We start from the raw sequence: 18,646 nt of genomic DNA, 5'->3' as shown, positions 1-18,646 counted from the left end.
CATTCTTCGTCAAATTTCTTGGTGTTGCTTGCTATTATCAGAGTACTTCCTTTTCTTGCCAGTATTTGGCTTCATTAAATTGACTATAGCCTCCATTTGCAACTTTCTCCATCAAATTTCTTGCCCATTGGTAGGAGTGTAAGATATTGTATCTCCTTATTAGTACAAACGTGAAGAAAAACGTCAGTGTAAGTGAATCGTTCTCTCAGACTGCCTACCATGTTTGCTTCAAATACAACAATTGAGAGCATCAGTTTAGACACATCGTTAACACAATTTGTCTTTCTCGATCAAGTGCGCTTAGTCCATTTTGTTATGCATTTTATGTTGACAATCCTTAGCGAAATGGCTTAAGTTAATGCAGTTATAGGATTCTCCATCAAATTTCTTGGTCTTTCTCTTTTGCTTGCTATTACCAGAGTGCTTCCTTTTCTTGCTAGTATTTGGCTTCATTAAATTGACTACAAAATTTTGATTGTCTTCCTGATTTCTTCATCTTACAATAACCTATTCAAGCATCAATTCTTTCATTTGTGTTTCAAGTAGTTCTTGATATTTTTTCTACATTGGTGATAATTTCTTAATAATCGTGGCAACTTGAAATGACTCGCTCAGCTTCATGCTTTATACACGTATCTCGTACAAGATAATCAGTAGTTCTTGGACTTGATTAATCACTTTTATAGAAATCCACCATTTTGAAGTATAGGAATTTGCCAACAACAAATTTATTTAATCTGACACCTTCTATTTTGTACTTTTTCAAGGATTCTCAAAGTAGTTTAGCCGTCTTGATCAAAATGTATACACTATCTAATGTATTGTCAAGACAGTAGAGAATGTAATTTCTACATAATATTTGAGACTTAAATATGAAATTCAGAATGATGCATGAAGGAAAGGAATCTTAACTTTGCAAGAGATTTGAATTGATTTTGAAATGAACGAAATCCAACATGTGAGGGTCAATTTACATAAGTTGAAATATTGTATTCAAAAGATAAAAATATTGAAAAGTTGTGTCTTGAACAGACATAACCTCTCTTGACAGACAGCAACTGCTCAAACAGACAATTTTAACAAAACTCTTCAGAAGAAGATGCAAATTGTCGAGAACAAAAAAAATTCGAGGAGAAATATATAATACATTATTTAATTTAACAATAACTTGGGCCAAGCCCAAGTTCAAGCCCAAGATTTGTGCCCATGCACTTGTAGTGTCGATCAAAGCCAAGTCGGTCAATCAATTGAATGGACGACTACGGCATGCACGTGTAAATTTTGGCCCAACTTACCCGAATGTAGGTCATTTTCCTTTCAAAGACTATTGATATCAAGTGCATCCCAAAGCCAACTATCAAACTTGAGCAATAAAAAGTGAATTTTATCCTTCCTGTTTTCCTAACATTTTTCCTATTTTTCACAGATTTTTATTCCCAAATTATTTCTACTTCTAGTGGCATATTTTGGTCTTAACTTCTCATTTACTCGAAATTATTTGTAAGAAAATAAATATACTACATTGATATACTCGTAGAGTAAAATACACTTGATTAATAAAATCTTTCGCCTAACTATCAAGATTCATTCAAATAACTTATCAAAAGTTGGTCAAACCAACTTTAAAACCATTTTTACAACAAAAAACTATTACATTACAAATATTTCTAATGGAATAACACGTTTTACTTTCCCCTAATTCTCAATAAAGAAAGTGGCCTATTATTTGGGAGAAATAAAAGAAGGAAAGCAAGCATATTTTTATAAGATGGAGGGCGTACTAAATCAATGGCTATGTCAACTACCAAACACTAAAAATACCCAGCAACATGTCAATTTGACGACCAATGAAGTCTATAAACGCTATATGCTTCAAACTTACCATTTGAAGCCCCTTTCAAGCTTCAAATATACCTCATTATCTACCAGACTTCACAAGCCAAGTAATGGAAGCCTTCACTTTTCCTTTCTTGCTGCGGGACATACAGAAGTTTTTAATTTTTATTATAGCAAAAGAAAAACCCATATATGTGCAAAAACCCACAACTTCACTGCACAATCACGACCCAACTTTGCAAATACATAGTTTTAGTTCCGAATTTGTGCTTTTTCGGGTTCCTTCTCAAATGATTGTGCGACAATAACCAGTAATCACCAGTAGACAAAGATCGAGTTGGTGGAGAGAGTACAATTGTCATTTCTTACATTCAATATAATATTATTGTGGTTAAGGCAACATTAGTTTCTTCATTACATATAAGAATACAGTTATAAAAGAAGTACGAGTGACTTTATACTTCCGAACAACATATCCTGTCTACATTACTCTTCCGCCCACAGCAACTGAAAACATCCCGTATTCTCACAGTCTCTACATTGTTGGTCTTACATTGAGACGTGAGGCGAGCTTTTGACCAAGGGACTTATCGGCCTGCAGCATAAAAATCAAAAACTGAGTACATAACCTTGAAAGCAAATATAGAAAATACTGGTAACAAAGTATACAGAGGACTGGATAGTATAATGAATAAGATTTTAGCTTCTTATTTAATACTGTTCAGTGCTATAAATCCTCAGTGCCGAACATATGAGAAAGGTATGGGTAATCAGACCTGAGACCAGTATGAAACCCAGATACTACGGATCTCATGGGTGACCCTGAGATCGGATAAAGCATCTACCCACCGGCAGATGAATCTCTCTTGCCTGAAGGAGAAATGGGAATAAGCAGATAAATCAACTTGCATGATAGTCATTTTATAAATTTCTAAGTTGACTAATGACTAGAGATTAGTTACCTGTCCAGTGCCCAGGAACGGTATCTTTCTCCTGGTTCCTTAAAGTTGTTCTCCTTTTCGATGATGCACTGCAATAATAAACAAAGTGCCATTCAACTCGCACAAGAATTTCTCAGCTGCAAAACTATCTATCGAGGGATTATATTCATATGTCATTTCAGGAACTTAAAATCTTAAAGGTTGCTTGTTGAACTTTATATCTGTGGTGTTACATATCATGTAATGATACACACTAATACTAAACAAGATTTTATCTTTTATATTCTTCCTTAAACATTATCTAGTGCTATCCAATCCTCCCTGCAAAACACGCACTAAAAGTGTGAGCTCCAAACTCCCAAAATATACTAATAACACTTTTCTCTTGTTGTAATGTGAACTAAATACCCACAAAGGGAGACGAAACAGTGGGAGAAGGGGGAGGAATGAGCATCGATGCTGCAAAAATTATTAAACCAAAAAGTATCAACAAACATCCTTCAGTGCCAGCAACAGCACCAACTCACCTCCACTTATTTCCACTTCTGCTACTAAGATAAAATTCATAATTTTTGTTCTTTTATTTCACCGTTTGACTTCTACACCAGAGGAAATACATTGGTCGCTCCTTCTACAGCCGTGACAACCAATAGAGATCTTGAGAATCTTTGTTTGGGTTAATTATCCATTGAATGAAATGAGTTACAAACATGGAAGTAAGTATAGTACTATACATGCACTATAAAGCTAGGATTGGGATTCACTGCTTATGCTAGAAAAGTGTTCTGGACTTTTTCCTTCTTGAACTCAAATTAGTTGTAAACACCAAGAAAAACCTTTAAGTTTTAACAAAGTTAAGAATCATGATAAACTGAAACTTCTAGCAACAGAATCAAGAACACAATCAATACATACCCTGTCGCGCTTCCCTGATAATGCAACAGTGGGAATGGGATACCTCTCAGAATGACGACTGGCATCATATCTTGACGGGAAATAATTGACCTGGAAAACAGTTGGAACGTCTGGTTAAAACATGATGATAAAATCAGAGCATGAAACATACTTTTTTTAGACAACCGTCTCCATGCATCAAGATACAAAATCTCATGGCAATAACTGAATTTAAGTGTTTAGGCCCCCAGTATTGTTTCTTAAAGTGCACATAAATAATAAAAGAAAATACCAATATATTAAATCTCAAAGCACTTTAGAAATTACCCAAGGATGTTAGTTAGGAACCAAGAAATTGAATGTAAGTGATCTCCAATGAAGTAGTATGGAATCATTAAAGTACCTCCTCATCCCTATGCATGAAATTCATGAATCCTTCATGATGGTTGTTGTGATGAGCGCACTTGGGAGCATTAGCTGGAAGCTGCAAATAGTTTGGTCCCAGACGGTGCCTCTGAGTATCAGAATAAGAGAATATACGAGTTTGGAGCAGCTTATCATCGGAATAATAAATCCCAGGGACAATAATACTAGGGCAAAATGCAAGCTGCTCGTTCTCCGCAAAGAAGTTATCTATGTTCTTATTTAATACCAAGCGACCCACTGGCTGCAGGGGCAAGATGTCCTCTGGCCAGGTCTTGGTTACATCAAGTGGGTCAAAATCAAATCTATCTTCATGATCAGGATCCATTGTCTGAATAAAAAGTTTCCATTCTGGATAGTTACCAGCTGCAATTGAATCGTAGAGATCCTGGGTGGCATGGCTGTGATTAGCTCCTCCAACCTTAATAGCATCGTCCTCCAATAAACACTTCACACCACATGTTGGCTTCCAGTGGAACTTCACATAATATGCTTTCCCAGCCTTGTTGATTAGAGTATAGGTGTTGACGCCAGAGCCTTCCATGTGTCTGTAATCCAGTGGAACACCCAGATCATCAAAGAGGAAAGTGAACATATTCAAGCTCTCTGGATGATGGGAGAAGAAGTCGAGTATTCTCCAGTTCTCCTGAATGTGGGACTTTGGATTGGGTTTCAAAGCGTGAACCATATCTGGGAATTTCATCCCATCGCGAACAAAAAAGACAGGGAAGTTATTTCCCACCAGATCGAAGTTTCCCTGCATCCACAAGAAGCTGTCATTATCAACAATGTAAAATACACTAATTATTCTTTACCGCTTACTCCTACGGAGTTGCACATACTACATTAACACATAGCATTGAATAAATGAAACTTTGACTAAATGTTAATGTCCTTTTAAGAAGACAAAAAGTGGAAAATAAAGAACAAAGGGAACTTACAACACTGAAAAACTGAGCAACTACGCTTGAAAAAACATACAATTTCTCTTTGTTAGTTCTTTTGTATGAGAAGTTAAAAAAATAATAATCATGTTGCACAACTTCTGTCTCCAGCAAAATGTTCCAATGTGATTCCCCGAAACCAAAAAATGTTGAAACTAATAATCACGGAAAATATAGAGCTCATAGTCAATGAACTCTGTTGAATAGAAATTTGTTAGACCCGCAATACAGATTATCTATCAAAGACGCAAGGGTAAAATGGGAAATGTATGAGGAGAAGAAGCCACATGCATGGTTGGTTAGAGGAACAGTCTAGGAACAGAACAACCTATAAAATAAGGGAATGGAATTGCAGCAGGGAAGGGAGAATTTGGTAGTCATTGGGAGAGTAGTGGACCTCTCGAACGTCCCTCCTTGTTATTTTTTTCTGTTATCTTGCATTCCAAATCTGTTTTCCTTTAGGAGGTTTGTTTATTTGTAATCAAAGTTCAGCAAAGGAATATTATAGTTCTATTTCAGCCTATCAATTACTTTAAAGTTCGCTTGGTGAAGTGAAATTATTTCAGGTTCATATCATTGGTATCAGAGCAAACCAATCTTGATGGTAAATCTGGCAGATCGAGTAGGAAGTTTAGAAGGGACTCAGTAAAAACTACAGGTGCAATGGGAAGGAATGCAAATGGGAATGGATAGGATAAAGGCTGAGTTGCAAAGGGTACAGAACATGGAAAAGAACATGGCCATTATTTCAAAGCAATTCACCTTCATGAGGACCAAATGGGAGGAGGCTGAACGAGACAGGAAAGGCAAGGGACAAGTCAGAGTGAAGGACTCAGAATACAATGTGCAATCTGAGATTTTTCTGAGCATGGAGATGAGTGGCAGAGAAACGGACAGAACGACCGGCAAGAACTGGAGAACCGAATTCAGAGGGAGGAGGTTGGAGATGCCAGTGTTTATGGGTAAAAATCCAGATGAATGTATATTCCGGGCTGAACGTTATTTCATTGTGAACCAATTGACAGATGTGGAGAAATTGGAGACTGCTGGTTTGTGTTTCGAGGAAGGGGCTCTGTCTTGGTACTAATGGGAGCAAAAGCTGAGAGGTGTGTGAAATTGGGAGGAGCTCAAAGGGTTGTTGCGGACTCGATTTAGATCAGCCCTGGAAGGTACCACAGAAGAGCGATTTCTGGCTCTTCGACAAGAAGGATCAGTGATGGCTTATCAGAACGCCTTCGAGTCATTGGCAGCACCGATTGGAGATATTTCGGAGGCCATATTAGAGGGCCACTTCGTAAATGGGCTGAGCCCAGAAATTAAAGCTGAAGTAAGGATGCTACAGCCTAAGGGGCTTGACCAAATTATGGAATTGGCCCAGAAAATTGAGGAGAACAATCAGGCCCTACAAGCCCACGCTAATAGATCTGGATCATTAAAACAGAAATCTAGTTCCAACTTAAATTGGTACCTTCCACCCACAAGAAATCAATCGGATCCTTCCCCAAATACCAACACGAAACCGTCGACGGCCAAAGCTCCAGCTTCCACCAGTACTGCCAACCTGTTGTTTAAGAGGCTCAGTGAAGCCAAATTGAAAGCCAATAAAAACTGAGGATTATGTTTCCGCTGTGATGAGAAATACCCCATTGGGCACAGGTGCAAGAACAAGGAATTACAGGTGATGCTAGTTTTTGACGATGAACGACAAGATGAGGGTGAAATTGAGGAGCCAACTGAGGAAATGACTGAAGGAGAGAAGCTTGTGACCGGTGAGTTGGGGGAATTATCCATGAATTCAGTGGTGGGTCTTACTCCGCCCCAAACCATGAAACTTGAAGACATTTCAAAGACAGCCCTCAAGACACATGAAGGGCATTATGAGTTCGTCGTCATGCTGTTTAGTCTCATTAGTGCCCTTGCCACATTTCATTCGCTCATGAATGAAGTATTCAAAGAAAAGCTGAGCCACTTTATGTTGGTACTCTTTGATGACATCTCAGTATTCAGTCGCAATAAGGAGGAACATGTGGGGCATTAAGGAGCGTATTACAAGTGCTAGCCCAACATCAGTTGTATGTCAACAGAAAAAAATGTAGCTTTGGACAGGAAGAAGTGGAATATCTTGGGCACATTATTTCTGACCACATGGTAGCTGCGGACAAGACAAAAATTCAAGCCATGATAGATTGGTCAAGCCCCGGTTCCTTGTGAGAGTTGCGGGGATTTTTCGAGTTAACGTGGTACTACCGTAATTTTGTTAAGGATTATGAAAAGTTGGTGTGGCCATTAACTAAGCATCTGCGTAAGGACAATTTTTTCTGGGATGATGAAGCCGAACGAGCTTTTGGCAAATTGAAAGTCGTCGTGACTACTGTGCCGATTCTTGCCCTTCCTGACTAGCAAACCCTTCATCATAGAGACCGATGCCTCGAGATCTGGGTTGGGGGCAGTACTTATGAAGAACCAACATCCCATTGCATTTTTTAGCCATGCTCTTAATCCGAAGGGGAGAGTAAAATCAGCATAGGAGTGAGAACTGATGGCCATCATTTTTGCGGTACAAAAATGGAAACATTACTTGCCGGGACATAAATTCTTTGTTCAAACTGATCGACAAAGTTTGAAGTTCTTAATAGATCAACAACAGGTCAATCCAGAGTATCAAAAGTGGTTAGTAAAATTGATGGGGTATCAGTTTGAAATTCAATATCGTCCCGGGAGCGAAAATAAAGCAACTGATGCATTGTCCCGAGTTAGTTCATCTATTGAATTAATGGTGATAATAACCCCTACAGTAGTGCAGGTGGATGTTCTAGCAGAAGAAGTAAGAGCAGACCAAAACTTACAGGATACTATTTGGGACATCACCCAAGACCCTTCCAGCAGACCAGGTTATAAGTTGGTGAATGGTCAGTTATTATTTAAGGGGAGGCTTCTATTACCAAAGGGATCAAAGTTAATTCCTTTGATGTTACAAAAGGGGCATGGCAGCAAGTTGGGTGGCCACTCTGGATTCTTGAAAACCTACAAACGTATCACAGCAAGTGTGTACTAGGAGGGAATGAAGTCAGAAATAAGCAGGTATGTTAGCCGATGTTCCATGTGCCAACAAAACAAGTATAGTGCTCTATCACCGAGAGGCCTTTAAAAACACTTATTGTACCAAATCAGGTTTGAGAAGATATTGCCATGGATTTCATTGAGGGTTTACCAAAATTTGGAAACATGGACACAATTCTAGTGGTGGTCGACTGACTGAGTAAATATGGGCACTTCATTGGGCTCAGGAATCCTTTTACGGCAGCTAGTGTGGCAAGAGTTTTCAACAAAGAAGTGGTAAGACTCCATGGAATACCTCATTCCATCGTCTCAGATAGGGACAAGGTTAAATAAAAGAAGGAAAGCAAGCATATTTTTATAAGATGGAGGGCGTACTAAATCAATGGCTATGTCAACTACCAAACACTAAAAATACCCAGCAACATGTCAATTTGACGACCAATGAAGTCTATAAACGCTATATGCTTCAAACTTACCATTTGAAGCCCCTTTCAAGCTTCAAATATACCTCATTATCTACCAGACTTCACAAGCCAAGTAATGGAAGCCTTCACTTTTCCTTTCTTGCTGCGGGACATACAGAAGTTTTTAATCTTATTATAGCAAAAGAAAAACCCATATATGTGCAAAAACCCACAACTTCACTGCACAATCACGACCCAACTTTGCAAATACATAGTTTTAGTTCCGAATTTGTGCTTTTTCGGGTTCCTTCTCAAATGATTGTGCGACAATAACCAGTAATCACCAGTAGACAAAGATCGAGTTGGTGGAGAGAGTACAATTGTCATTTCTTACATTCAATATAATATTATTGTGGTTAAGGCAACATTAGTTTCTTCATTACATATAAGAATACAGTTATAAAAGAAGTACGAGTGACTTTATACTTCCGAACAACATATCCTGTCTACATTACTCTTCCGCCCACAGCAACTGAAAACATCCCGTATTCTCACAGCCTCTACATTGTTGGTCTTACATTGAGATGTGAGGCGAGCTTTTGACCAAGGGACTTATCGGCCTGCAGCATAAAAATCAAAAACTGAGTACATAACCTTGAAAGCAAATATAGAAAATACTGGTAACAAAGTATACAGAGGACTGGATAGTATAATGAATAAGATTTTAGCTTCTTATTTAATACTGTTCAGTGCTATAAATCCTCAGTGCCGAACATATGAGAAAGGTATGGGTAATCAGACCTGAGACCAGTATGAAACCCAGATACTACGGATCTCATGGGTGACCCTGAGATCGGATAAAGCATCTACCCACCGGCAGATGAATCTCTCTTGCCTGAAGGAGAAATGGGAATAAGCAGATAAATCAACTTGCATGATAGTCATTTTATAAATTTCTAAGTTGACTAATGACTAGAGATTAGTTACCTGTCCAGTGCCCAGGAACGGTATCTTTCTCCTGGTTCCTTAAAGTTGTTCTCCTTTTCGATGATGCACTGCAATAATAAACAAAGTGCCATTCAACTCGCACAAGAATTTCTCAGCTGCAAAACTATCTATCGAGGGATTATATTCATATGTCATTTCAGGAACTTAAAATCTTAAAGGTTGCTTGTTGAACTTTATATCTGTGGTGTTACATATCATGTAATGATACACACTAATACTAAACAAGATTTTATCTTTTATATTCTTCCTTAAACATTATCTAGTGCTATCCAATCCTCCCTGCAAAACACGCACTAAAAGTGTGAGCTCCAAACTCCCAAAATATACTAATAACACTTTTCTCTTGTTGTAATGTGAACTAAATACCCACAAAGGGAGACGAAACAGTGGGAGAAGGGGGAGGAATGAGCATCGATGCTGCAAAAATTATTAAACCAAAAAGTATCAACAAACATCCTTCAGTGCCAGCAACAGCACCAACTCACCTCCACTTATTTCCACTTCTGCTACTAAGATAAAATTCATAATTTTTGTTCTTTTATTTCACCGTTTGACTTCTACACCAGAGGAAATACATTGGTCGCTCCTTCTACAGCCGTGACAACCAATAGAGATCTTGAGAATCTTTGTTTGGGTTAATTATCCATTGAATGAAATGAGTTACAAACATGGAAGTAAGTATAGTACTATACATGCACTATAAAGCTAGGATTGGGATTCACTGCTTATGCTAGAAAAGTGTTCTGGACTTTTTCCTTCTTGAACTCAAATTAGTTGTAAACACCAAGAAAAACCTTTAAGTTTTAACAAAGTTAAGAATCATGATAAACTGAAACTTCTAGCAACAGAATCAAGAACACAATCAATACATACCCTGTCGCGCTTCCCTGATAATGCAACAGTGGGAATGGGATACCTCTCAGAATGACGACTGGCATCATATCTTGACGGGAAATAATTGACCTGGAAAACAGTTGGAACGTCTGGTTAAAACATGATGATAAAATCAGAGCATGAAACATACATGTTTAGACAACCGTCTCCATGCATCAAGATACAAAATCTCATGGCAATAACTGAATTTAAGTGTTTAGGCCCCCAGTATTGTTTCTTAAAGTGCACATAAATAATAAAAGAAAATACCAATATATTAAATCTCAAAGCACTTTAGAAATTACCCAAGGATGTTAGTTAGGAACCAAGAAATTGAATGTAAGTGATCTCCAATGAAGTAGTATGGAATCATTAAAGTACCTCCTCATCCCTATGCATGAAATTCATGAATCCTTCATGAAGTGTTTAGGCCCCCAGTATTGTTTCTTAAAGTGCACATAAATAATAAAAGAAAATACCAATATATTAAATCTCAAAGCACTTTAGAAATTACCCAAGGATGTTAGTTAGGAACCAAGAAATTGAATGTAAGTGATCTCCAATGAAGTAGTATGGAATCATTAAAGTACCTCCTCATCCCTATGCATGAAATTCATGAATCCTTCATGATGGTTGTTGTGATGAGCGCACTTGGGAGCATTAGCTGGAAGCTGCAAATAGTTTGGTCCCAGACGGTGCCTCTGAGTATCAGAATAAGAGAATATACGAGTTTGGAGCAGCTTATCATCGGAATAATAAATCCCAGGGACAATAATACTAGGGCAAAATGCAAGCTGCTCGTTCTCCGCAAAGAAGTTATCTATGTTCTTATTTAATACCAAGCGACCCACTGGCTGCAGGGGCAAGATGTCCTCTGGCCAGGTCTTGGTTACATCAAGTGGGTCAAAATCAAATCTATCTTCATGATCAGGATCCATTGTCTGAATAAAAAGTTTCCATTCTGGATAGTTACCAGCTGCAATTGAATCGTAGAGATCCTGGGTGGCATGGCTGTGATTAGCTCCTCCAACCTTAATAGCATCGTCCTCCAATAAACACTTCACACCACATGTTGGCTTCCAGTGGAACTTCACATAATATGCTTTCCCAGCCTTGTTGATTAGAGTATAGGTGTTGACGCCAGAGCCTTCCATGTGTCTGTAATCCAGTGGAACACCCAGATCATCAAAGAGGAAAGTGAACATATTCAAGCTCTCTGGATGATGGGAGAAGAAGTCGAGTATTCTCCAGTTCTCCTGAATGTGGGACTTTGGATTGGGTTTCAAAGCGTGAACCATATCTGGGAATTTCATCCCATCGCGAACAAAAAAGACAGGGAAGTTATTTCCCACCAGATCGAAGTTTCCCTGCATCCACAAGAAGCTGTCATTATCAACAATGTAAAATACACTAATTATTCTTTACCGCTTACTCCTACGGAGTTGCACATACTACATTAACACATAGCATTGAATAAATGAAACTTTGACTAAATGTTAATGTCCTTTTAAGAAGACAAAAAGTGGAAAATAAAGAACAAAGGGAACTTACAACACTGAAAAACTGAGCAACTACGCTTGAAAAAACATACAATTTCTCTTTGTTAGTTCTTTTGTATGAGAAGTTAAAAAAATAATAATCATGTTGCACAACTTCTGTCTCCAGCAAAATGTTCCAATGTGATTCCCCGAAACCAAAAAATGTTGAAACTAATAATCACGGAAAATATAGAGCTCATAGTCAATGAACTCTGTTGAATAGAAATTTGTTAGACCCGCAATACAGATTATCTATCAAAGACGCAAGGGTAAAATGGGAAATGTATGAGGAGAAGAAGCCACATGCATGGTTGGTTAGAGGAACAGTCTAGGAACAGAACAACCTATAAAATAAGGGAATGGAATTGCAGCAGGGAAGGGAGAATTTGGTAGTCATTGGGAGAGTAGTGGACCTCTCGAACGTCCCTCCTTGTTATTTTTTTCTGTTATCTTGCATTCCAAATCTGTTTTCCTTTAGGAGGTTTGTTTATTTGTAATCAAAGTTCAGCAAAGGAATATTATAGTTCTATTTCAGCCTATCAATTACTTTAAAGTTCGCTTGGTGAAGTGAAATTATTTCAGGTTCATATCATTGGTATCAGAGCAAACCAATCTTGATGGTAAATCTGGCAGATCGAGTAGGAAGTTTAGAAGGGACTCAGTAAAAACTACAGGTGCAATGGGAAGGAATGCAAATGGGAATGGATAGGATAAAGGCTGAGTTGCAAAGGGTACAGAACATGGAAAAGAACATGGCCATTATTTCAAAGCAATTCACCTTCATGAGGACCAAATGGGAGGAGGCTGAACGAGACAGGAAAGGCAAGGGACAAGTCAGAGTGAAGGACTCAGAATACAATGTGCAATCTGAGATTTTTCTGAGCATGGAGATGAGTGGCAGAGAAACGGACAGAACGACCGGCAAGAACTGGAGAACCGAATTCAGAGGGAGGAGGTTGGAGATGCCAGTGTTTATGGGTAAAAATCCAGATGAATGTATATTCCGGGCTGAACGTTATTTCATTGTGAACCAATTGACAGATGTGGAGAAATTGGAGACTGCTGGTTTGTGTTTCGAGGAAGGGGCTCTGTCTTGGTACTAATGGGAGCAAAAGCTGAGAGGTGTGTGAAATTGGGAGGAGCTCAAAGGGTTGTTGCGGACTCGATTTAGATCAGCCCTGGAAGGTACCACAGAAGAGCGATTTCTGGCTCTTCGACAAGAAGGATCAGTGATGGCTTATCAGAACGCCTTCGAGTCATTGGCAGCACCGATTGGAGATATTTCGGAGGCCATATTAGAGGGCCACTTCGTAAATGGGCTGAGCCCAGAAATTAAAGCTGAAGTAAGGATGCTACAGCCTAAGGGGCTTGACCAAATTATGGAATTGGCCCAGAAAATTGAGGAGAACAATCAGGCCCTACAAGCCCACGCTAATAGATCTGGATCATTAAAACAGAAATCTAGTTCCAACTTAAATTGGTACCTTCCACCCACAAGAAATCAATCGGATCCTTCCCCAAATACCAACACGAAACCGTCGACGGCCAAAGCTCCAGCTTCCACCAGTACTGCCAACCTGTTGTTTAAGAGGCTCAGTGAAGCCAAATTGAAAGCCAATAAAAACTGAGGATTATGTTTCCGCTGTGATGAGAAATACCCCATTGGGCACAGGTGCAAGAACAAGGAATTACAGGTGATGCTAGTTTTTGACGATGAACGACAAGATGAGGGTGAAATTGAGGAGCCAACTGAGGAAATGACTGAAGGAGAGAAGCTTGTGACCGGTGAGTTGGGGGAATTATCCATGAATTCAGTGGTGGGTCTTACTCCGCCCCAAACCATGAAACTTGAAGACATTTCAAAGACAGCCCTCAAGACACATGAAGGGCATTATGAGTTCGTCGTCATGCTGTTTAGTCTCATTAGTGCCCTTGCCACATTTCATTCGCTCATGAATGAAGTATTCAAAGAAAAGCTGAGCCACTTTATGTTGGTACTCTTTGATGACATCTCAGTATTCAGTCGCAATAAGGAGGAACATGTGGGGCATTAAGGAGCGTATTACAAGTGCTAGCCCAACATCAGTTGTATGTCAACAGAAAAAAATGTAGCTTTGGACAGGAAGAAGTGGAATATCTTGGGCACATTATTTCTGACCACATGGTAGCTGCGGACAAGACAAAAATTCAAGCCATGATAGATTGGTCAAGCTCCGGTTCCTTGTGAGAGTTGCGGGGATTTTTCGAGTTAACGTGGTACTACCGTAATTTTGTTAAGGATTATGAAAAGTTGGTGTGGCCATTAACTAAGCATCTGCGTAAGGACAATTTTTTCTGGGATGATGAAGCCGAACGAGCTTTTGGCAAATTGAAAGTCGTCGTGACTACTGTGCCGATTCTTGCCCTTCCTGACTAGCAAACCCTTCATCATAGAGACCGATGCCTCGAGATCTGGGTTGGGGGCAGTACTTATGAAGAACCAACATCCCATTGCATTTTTTAGCCATGCTCTTAATCCGAAGGGGAGAGTAAAATCAGCATAGGAGTGAGAACTGATGGCCATCATTTTTGCGGTACAAAAATGGAAACATTACTTGCCGGGACATAAATTCTTTGTTCAAACTGATCGACAAAGTTTGAAGTTCTTAATAGATCAACAACAGGTCAATCCAGAGTATCAAAAGTGGTTAGTAAAATTGATGGGGTATCAGTTTGAAATTCAATATCGTCCCGGGAGCGAAAATAAAGCAACTGATGCATTGTCCCGAGTTAGTTCATCTATTGAATTAATGGTGATAATAACCCCTACAGTAGTGCAGGTGGATGTTCTAGCAGAAGAAGTAAGAGCAGACCAAAACTTACAGGATACTATTTGGGACATCACCCAAGACCCTTCCAGCAGACCAGGTTATAAGTTGGTGAATGGTCAGTTATTATTTAAGGGGAGGCTTCTATTACCAAAGGGATCAAAGTTAATTCCTTTGATGTTACAAAAGGGGCATGGCAGCAAGTTGGGTGGCCACTCTGGATTCTTGAAAACCTACAAACGTATCACAGCAAGTGTGTACTAGGAGGGAATGAAGTCAGAAATAAGCAGGTATGTTAGCCGATGTTCCATGTGCCAACAAAACAAGTATAGTGCTCTATCACCGAGAGGCCTTTAAAAACACTTATTGTACCAAATCAGGTTTGAGAAGATATTGCCATGGATTTCATTGAGGGTTTACCAAAATTTGGAAACATGGACACAATTCTAGTGGTGGTCGACTGACTGAGTAAATATGGGCACTTCATTGGGCTCAGGAATCCTTTTACGGCAGCTAGTGTGGCAAGAGTTTTCAACAAAGAAGTGGTAAGACTCCATGGAATACCTCATTCCATCGTCTCAGATAGGGACAAGGTTTTTGTGAGCAACTTTTGGGAGGAATTATTCCGTTTATAGGGAACTAAGCTCAGCTGTAGCACAGTTTACCATCCCCAATCCGATGGACAGACAGAGGTATTGAATCGCACTTTGGAAACTTATCTTCGCTGTTTTGCTTCATCCCGGCCTAAATCTTAGTTCAGTTGGTTGCTATGGACGGAGTAAAGGTACAACACGTCCTTTCACACAGCCACCGAAACTATCCCTTTCCAGATTGTATATGGACGTGACCCTCCCAGCTTTGGTGAGATTTGAAAAAAGATCGACCCAAGTTTCAGCAGTAGAACAACAGTTGTGAGAGCGTGATCAGATCTTAGATGAATTAAAGGGGCAATTGCACTAATTGGACCAGTGACGTATAAGTTATCCTTGCCACCTGCGTGTAACATTCACCCAGTGTTCCATGTGTCACAATTACGCAAGGCAGTGGGATCAACACATATTGTGGAGGAAGTGCCTAGCCAACTGAATGGGGAACTGGAAATGTTGGTGGAACCTGAAGCGGTGCTTAGGGTGCGTCTGGGATCAAGTCACAACATTAGAGGGCTTGAAGTCTTAATCCAATGGAAGGGGCTGCCACCTCTGGAAGCAACATGGGAGTCATATAACCTGTTGAAATAGCAATTTCCCTCCTTCCACCTTGAGGACAAGGTGAGTCTTGTTGGGGGAAGTAATGTTAGACCCGCAATACAGATTACCTATCAAAGACGCAAGGGTAAAAAGGGAAATGTACGTGGAGAAGAAGCTACGTGCATGGTTGGTTAGAGGAACGGTCTAGGAACAGAACAACCTATAAATAAGGGAATGGAATTGCAGCAGGGAAGGGAGAATTTGGTAGTCATTGGGAGAGTAGTGGACCTCTCGAACGTCCACCCTTGTTATTTATTCTGTTATCTTGCATTCCAAATCTGTTTTCCTTTAGCAGATTTGTTTCTTTGTAATCAAAGTTCAGCAAAGGAATATTATAGTTCTCTTTCAGTCTATCAATTACTTTAAAGTTTGCTTGGTGAAGTGAAATTATTTCACGTTCATATCAAAATTCTACCTTTGAATAAAAAGGACCAAAGAAATATTACTGCCTAGATTGATAAGCATACAATAGATATTCATATTGAAGTTAAATGATATTAGAAGTCCATGCAATCTAATACCAAGACAAAATCTGCCGTCCTCAGACCTAAGAAAAAGTTTCAGAAACAAAACAATTAGCAAAAGATCTTCACCTCTCTGGTGTAAAATTTCACCGCAAAGCCTCTGGGGTCCCTGAGGGTTTCAGGGCTTCCACGCTCATGGATGACAGTGGAGAATCGAACAATAACAGGTGTCTGAACTCCTGGAGCTCGAAGAAAATCAGCACAGGTAAGGTGAGATATATCATGGGTCACTTCAAAAAATCCCTTGGCACTGGCACCTCTGGCATGGACAACACGTTCTGGGATCCTCTCACGATCGAAATTAGCAAGCTTCTCCACCAGATGGTAATCTTCAAGTAGAATTGGACCTTCAAAATAGAAGACAATTTTCAAGTCATTGGTCTCAGTCTCAAGACAAAATCAACAACCTATACAGATGGAGCCACGGATAAATAAAAATCTATAAATGTTAGAGCTTTAGTACATTGATTAAACAAATATTGATAGTTTTAGGAGAAAAGAGTAAACTGACACTAAAGCTTGAAAATGTTGAATATAATGATCCAAAGAAAACAAAAATTCTTAAAGAGTGTTCCTTCTATGCAGCAGAAGAAAAAATGGTCATTTGGGTAAAGAGATATAGAAATAGAAAGGAAAGGGTTCCTTCAGTTGAGTATTATCAGTTGCAGATCACAGTTGTGTGTAACTGTTTATAGATTTGAACTTGGAGAGAGGAAATCAACTCAAGCCTTAGGTATCTTCTGAACACAAGTCCAAGTAAAGATAAATGGTATTTACAGACGTTGCAAGTGAAACCGGGAAAAAGATGGGAAAAAGTTGTTTGTGACGATTCCTTTCTTAGAGAAATATTATCAGAGTGACTGATGTAAACTCCAAAGTAGGGAATACTATCAAGTCATTAAAAGCATTTGAACAATTCAGTATTGGATTGGTCAAATTGTTAAGGATGAACTAACATGAACTAGACTAAACTTTCACCAAAATAATACAACTTTGAATTAAGTAAAATTTTGTAGCTGTTATTATTTCAGCTAACTGGTCACGACAAAGAAACAGAGTTCTTTAGTTAATTAAAAGGTGTATCAAATTGGCTATAAAACCTTTCTAACAGAATAATACATCATTTGAACTCTTTCTCCTACTAGTAATTCTAAAATCTACAATAAAGATAGAATCAATAAAAAAGCAATGGACAAATAAACAAGCTTAAATTATCATCTCAGTTATTCTAATCACAAAGTAAGATTCATAAACATTTACCTCTAGTTCCAACAGTCAAAGATGAGTTATTGTTCCAAACAGGAGCTCCAGAATTTGTTGTCCAGAAAGGTGAATTGAAAGCACTAGACGGACGGTACTGCACCATCAATTTTCAAAAAATCGTAAATAAATAAAGATTAAGCCCTAAATAAAGATTAAACCCTGCTTGAGGATCATTACCTAAGAATTCATTTTTCCAAGAACTCATTATCAACAGCATATTCCCCAAATAAAATAATTTTACATGTAAACCCAAAATATTTTTCTAATTTTTAACCACAAGTCCTCCAAAATCATCCATATTACATAATCTTTTTTTTTCAAAAAATGGAACTCAAACAAAGCCTAATTTCCACTTAGCCAAACAGAAGATTCGTACAACAGCATCAGACTCTTCGTTAAAAACAATAATTTGGAATTGAATTCTTATTATTCACAGCTAATTAGATAGATTTTAACAAAACAAAATCAAATAGGAAATCAAAACAGCTTCATCTATGAACAGAAATCATAAACGAGCACCTTGTATGGATCCATTGCTAACGATCGAAAGAGAGAGAGATTTGGGTTTGTTGTCGGAAAGGAAATCGGTGCGTGTGGCGATGAGAAAAAAAGGAGATTTATATATTTATAGAATTTGAAGTGGGGTTTCTTTTATGGCTCGCATTTCTATGTTGGCCAATTTTTAAGGAATATTATCCGCCGCAAAAATGCTTTTTATTATTATTTTTTAATATTTCCGAATAAAATATGTTGCGTATGAATAAGATTTTATTTTATTTTTTTAATTTTATGTAATACTATTCAATTCGCGTTCCAGCCTCTATTTATTTCCCATTATTTCCCAATTAAAATGAAAAAATATGACAATTATCCATCACATCAAA

At 38.5% G+C, this 18,646-nt stretch overlaps 2 protein-coding genes across 2 annotated transcripts; both read right to left on the bottom strand.

The window, feature by feature from the left end:
- Positions 1-2,135: 2,135 nt before the first annotated feature.
- Positions 2,136-4,872, bottom strand: LOC111394485 (catalase isozyme 1-like). Its single transcript, XM_023020330.1, has 5 exons — positions 4,075-4,872; positions 3,693-3,782; positions 2,799-2,866; positions 2,613-2,706; positions 2,136-2,431 (listed from the first exon to the last, which is right to left on the bottom strand). Exons 1-5 carry the CDS (start codon positions 4,855-4,857, stop codon positions 2,372-2,374), a joined length of 1,095 nt encoding a protein of 364 aa, XP_022876098.1. The 5' UTR covers positions 4,858-4,872; the 3' UTR covers positions 2,136-2,371.
- A 3,952-nt stretch (positions 4,873-8,824) lies between these two features.
- On the bottom strand, positions 8,825-18,431 carry LOC111394484 (catalase isozyme 1). The gene is made up of 8 exons (XM_023020329.1): positions 18,282-18,431; positions 17,760-17,856; positions 16,569-16,846; positions 10,974-11,750; positions 10,384-10,473; positions 9,490-9,557; positions 9,304-9,397; positions 8,825-9,122 (listed from the first exon to the last, which is right to left on the bottom strand). Exons 1-8 carry the CDS (start codon positions 18,294-18,296, stop codon positions 9,063-9,065), a joined length of 1,479 nt encoding a protein of 492 aa, XP_022876097.1. The 5' UTR covers positions 18,297-18,431; the 3' UTR covers positions 8,825-9,062.
- Positions 18,432-18,646: the final 215 nt, after the last annotated feature.

This window comes from Olea europaea, chromosome 5 (genome assembly GCF_002742605.1).
Source record: "Olea europaea var. sylvestris chromosome 5, O_europaea_v1, whole genome shotgun sequence".
NCBI lineage: Eukaryota > Viridiplantae > Streptophyta > Magnoliopsida > Lamiales > Oleaceae > Olea > Olea europaea.
The sequence above is the reverse complement of the archived record's forward strand: the minus strand, read 5'-3'. Positions and strand labels throughout refer to the sequence as shown.

Bases quoted from the DNA above. Each gene is read 5' to 3' on its own strand.
- LOC111394485 (XM_023020330.1), bottom strand. From the start codon at position 4,857: ATGCAGGGAAACTTCGATCTGGTGGGAAATAACTTCCCTGTCTTTTTT. The intron at 2,867-3,692 runs GTATGTATTGAT...TTATTATTGCAG, and splicing joins TATCAGGGAAGCGCGACAGG to TGCATCATCGAAAAGGAGAA. The intron at 2,707-2,798 runs GTAACTAATCTC...TTTCTCCTTCAG, and splicing joins CGTTCCTGGGCACTGGACAG to GCAAGAGAGATTCATCTGCC.
- LOC111394484 (XM_023020329.1), bottom strand. The intron at 9,558-10,383 runs GTATGTATTGAT...TTATTATTGCAG, and splicing joins TATCAGGGAAGCGCGACAGG to TGCATCATCGAAAAGGAGAA. The intron at 9,398-9,489 runs GTAACTAATCTC...TTTCTCCTTCAG, and splicing joins CGTTCCTGGGCACTGGACAG to GCAAGAGAGATTCATCTGCC.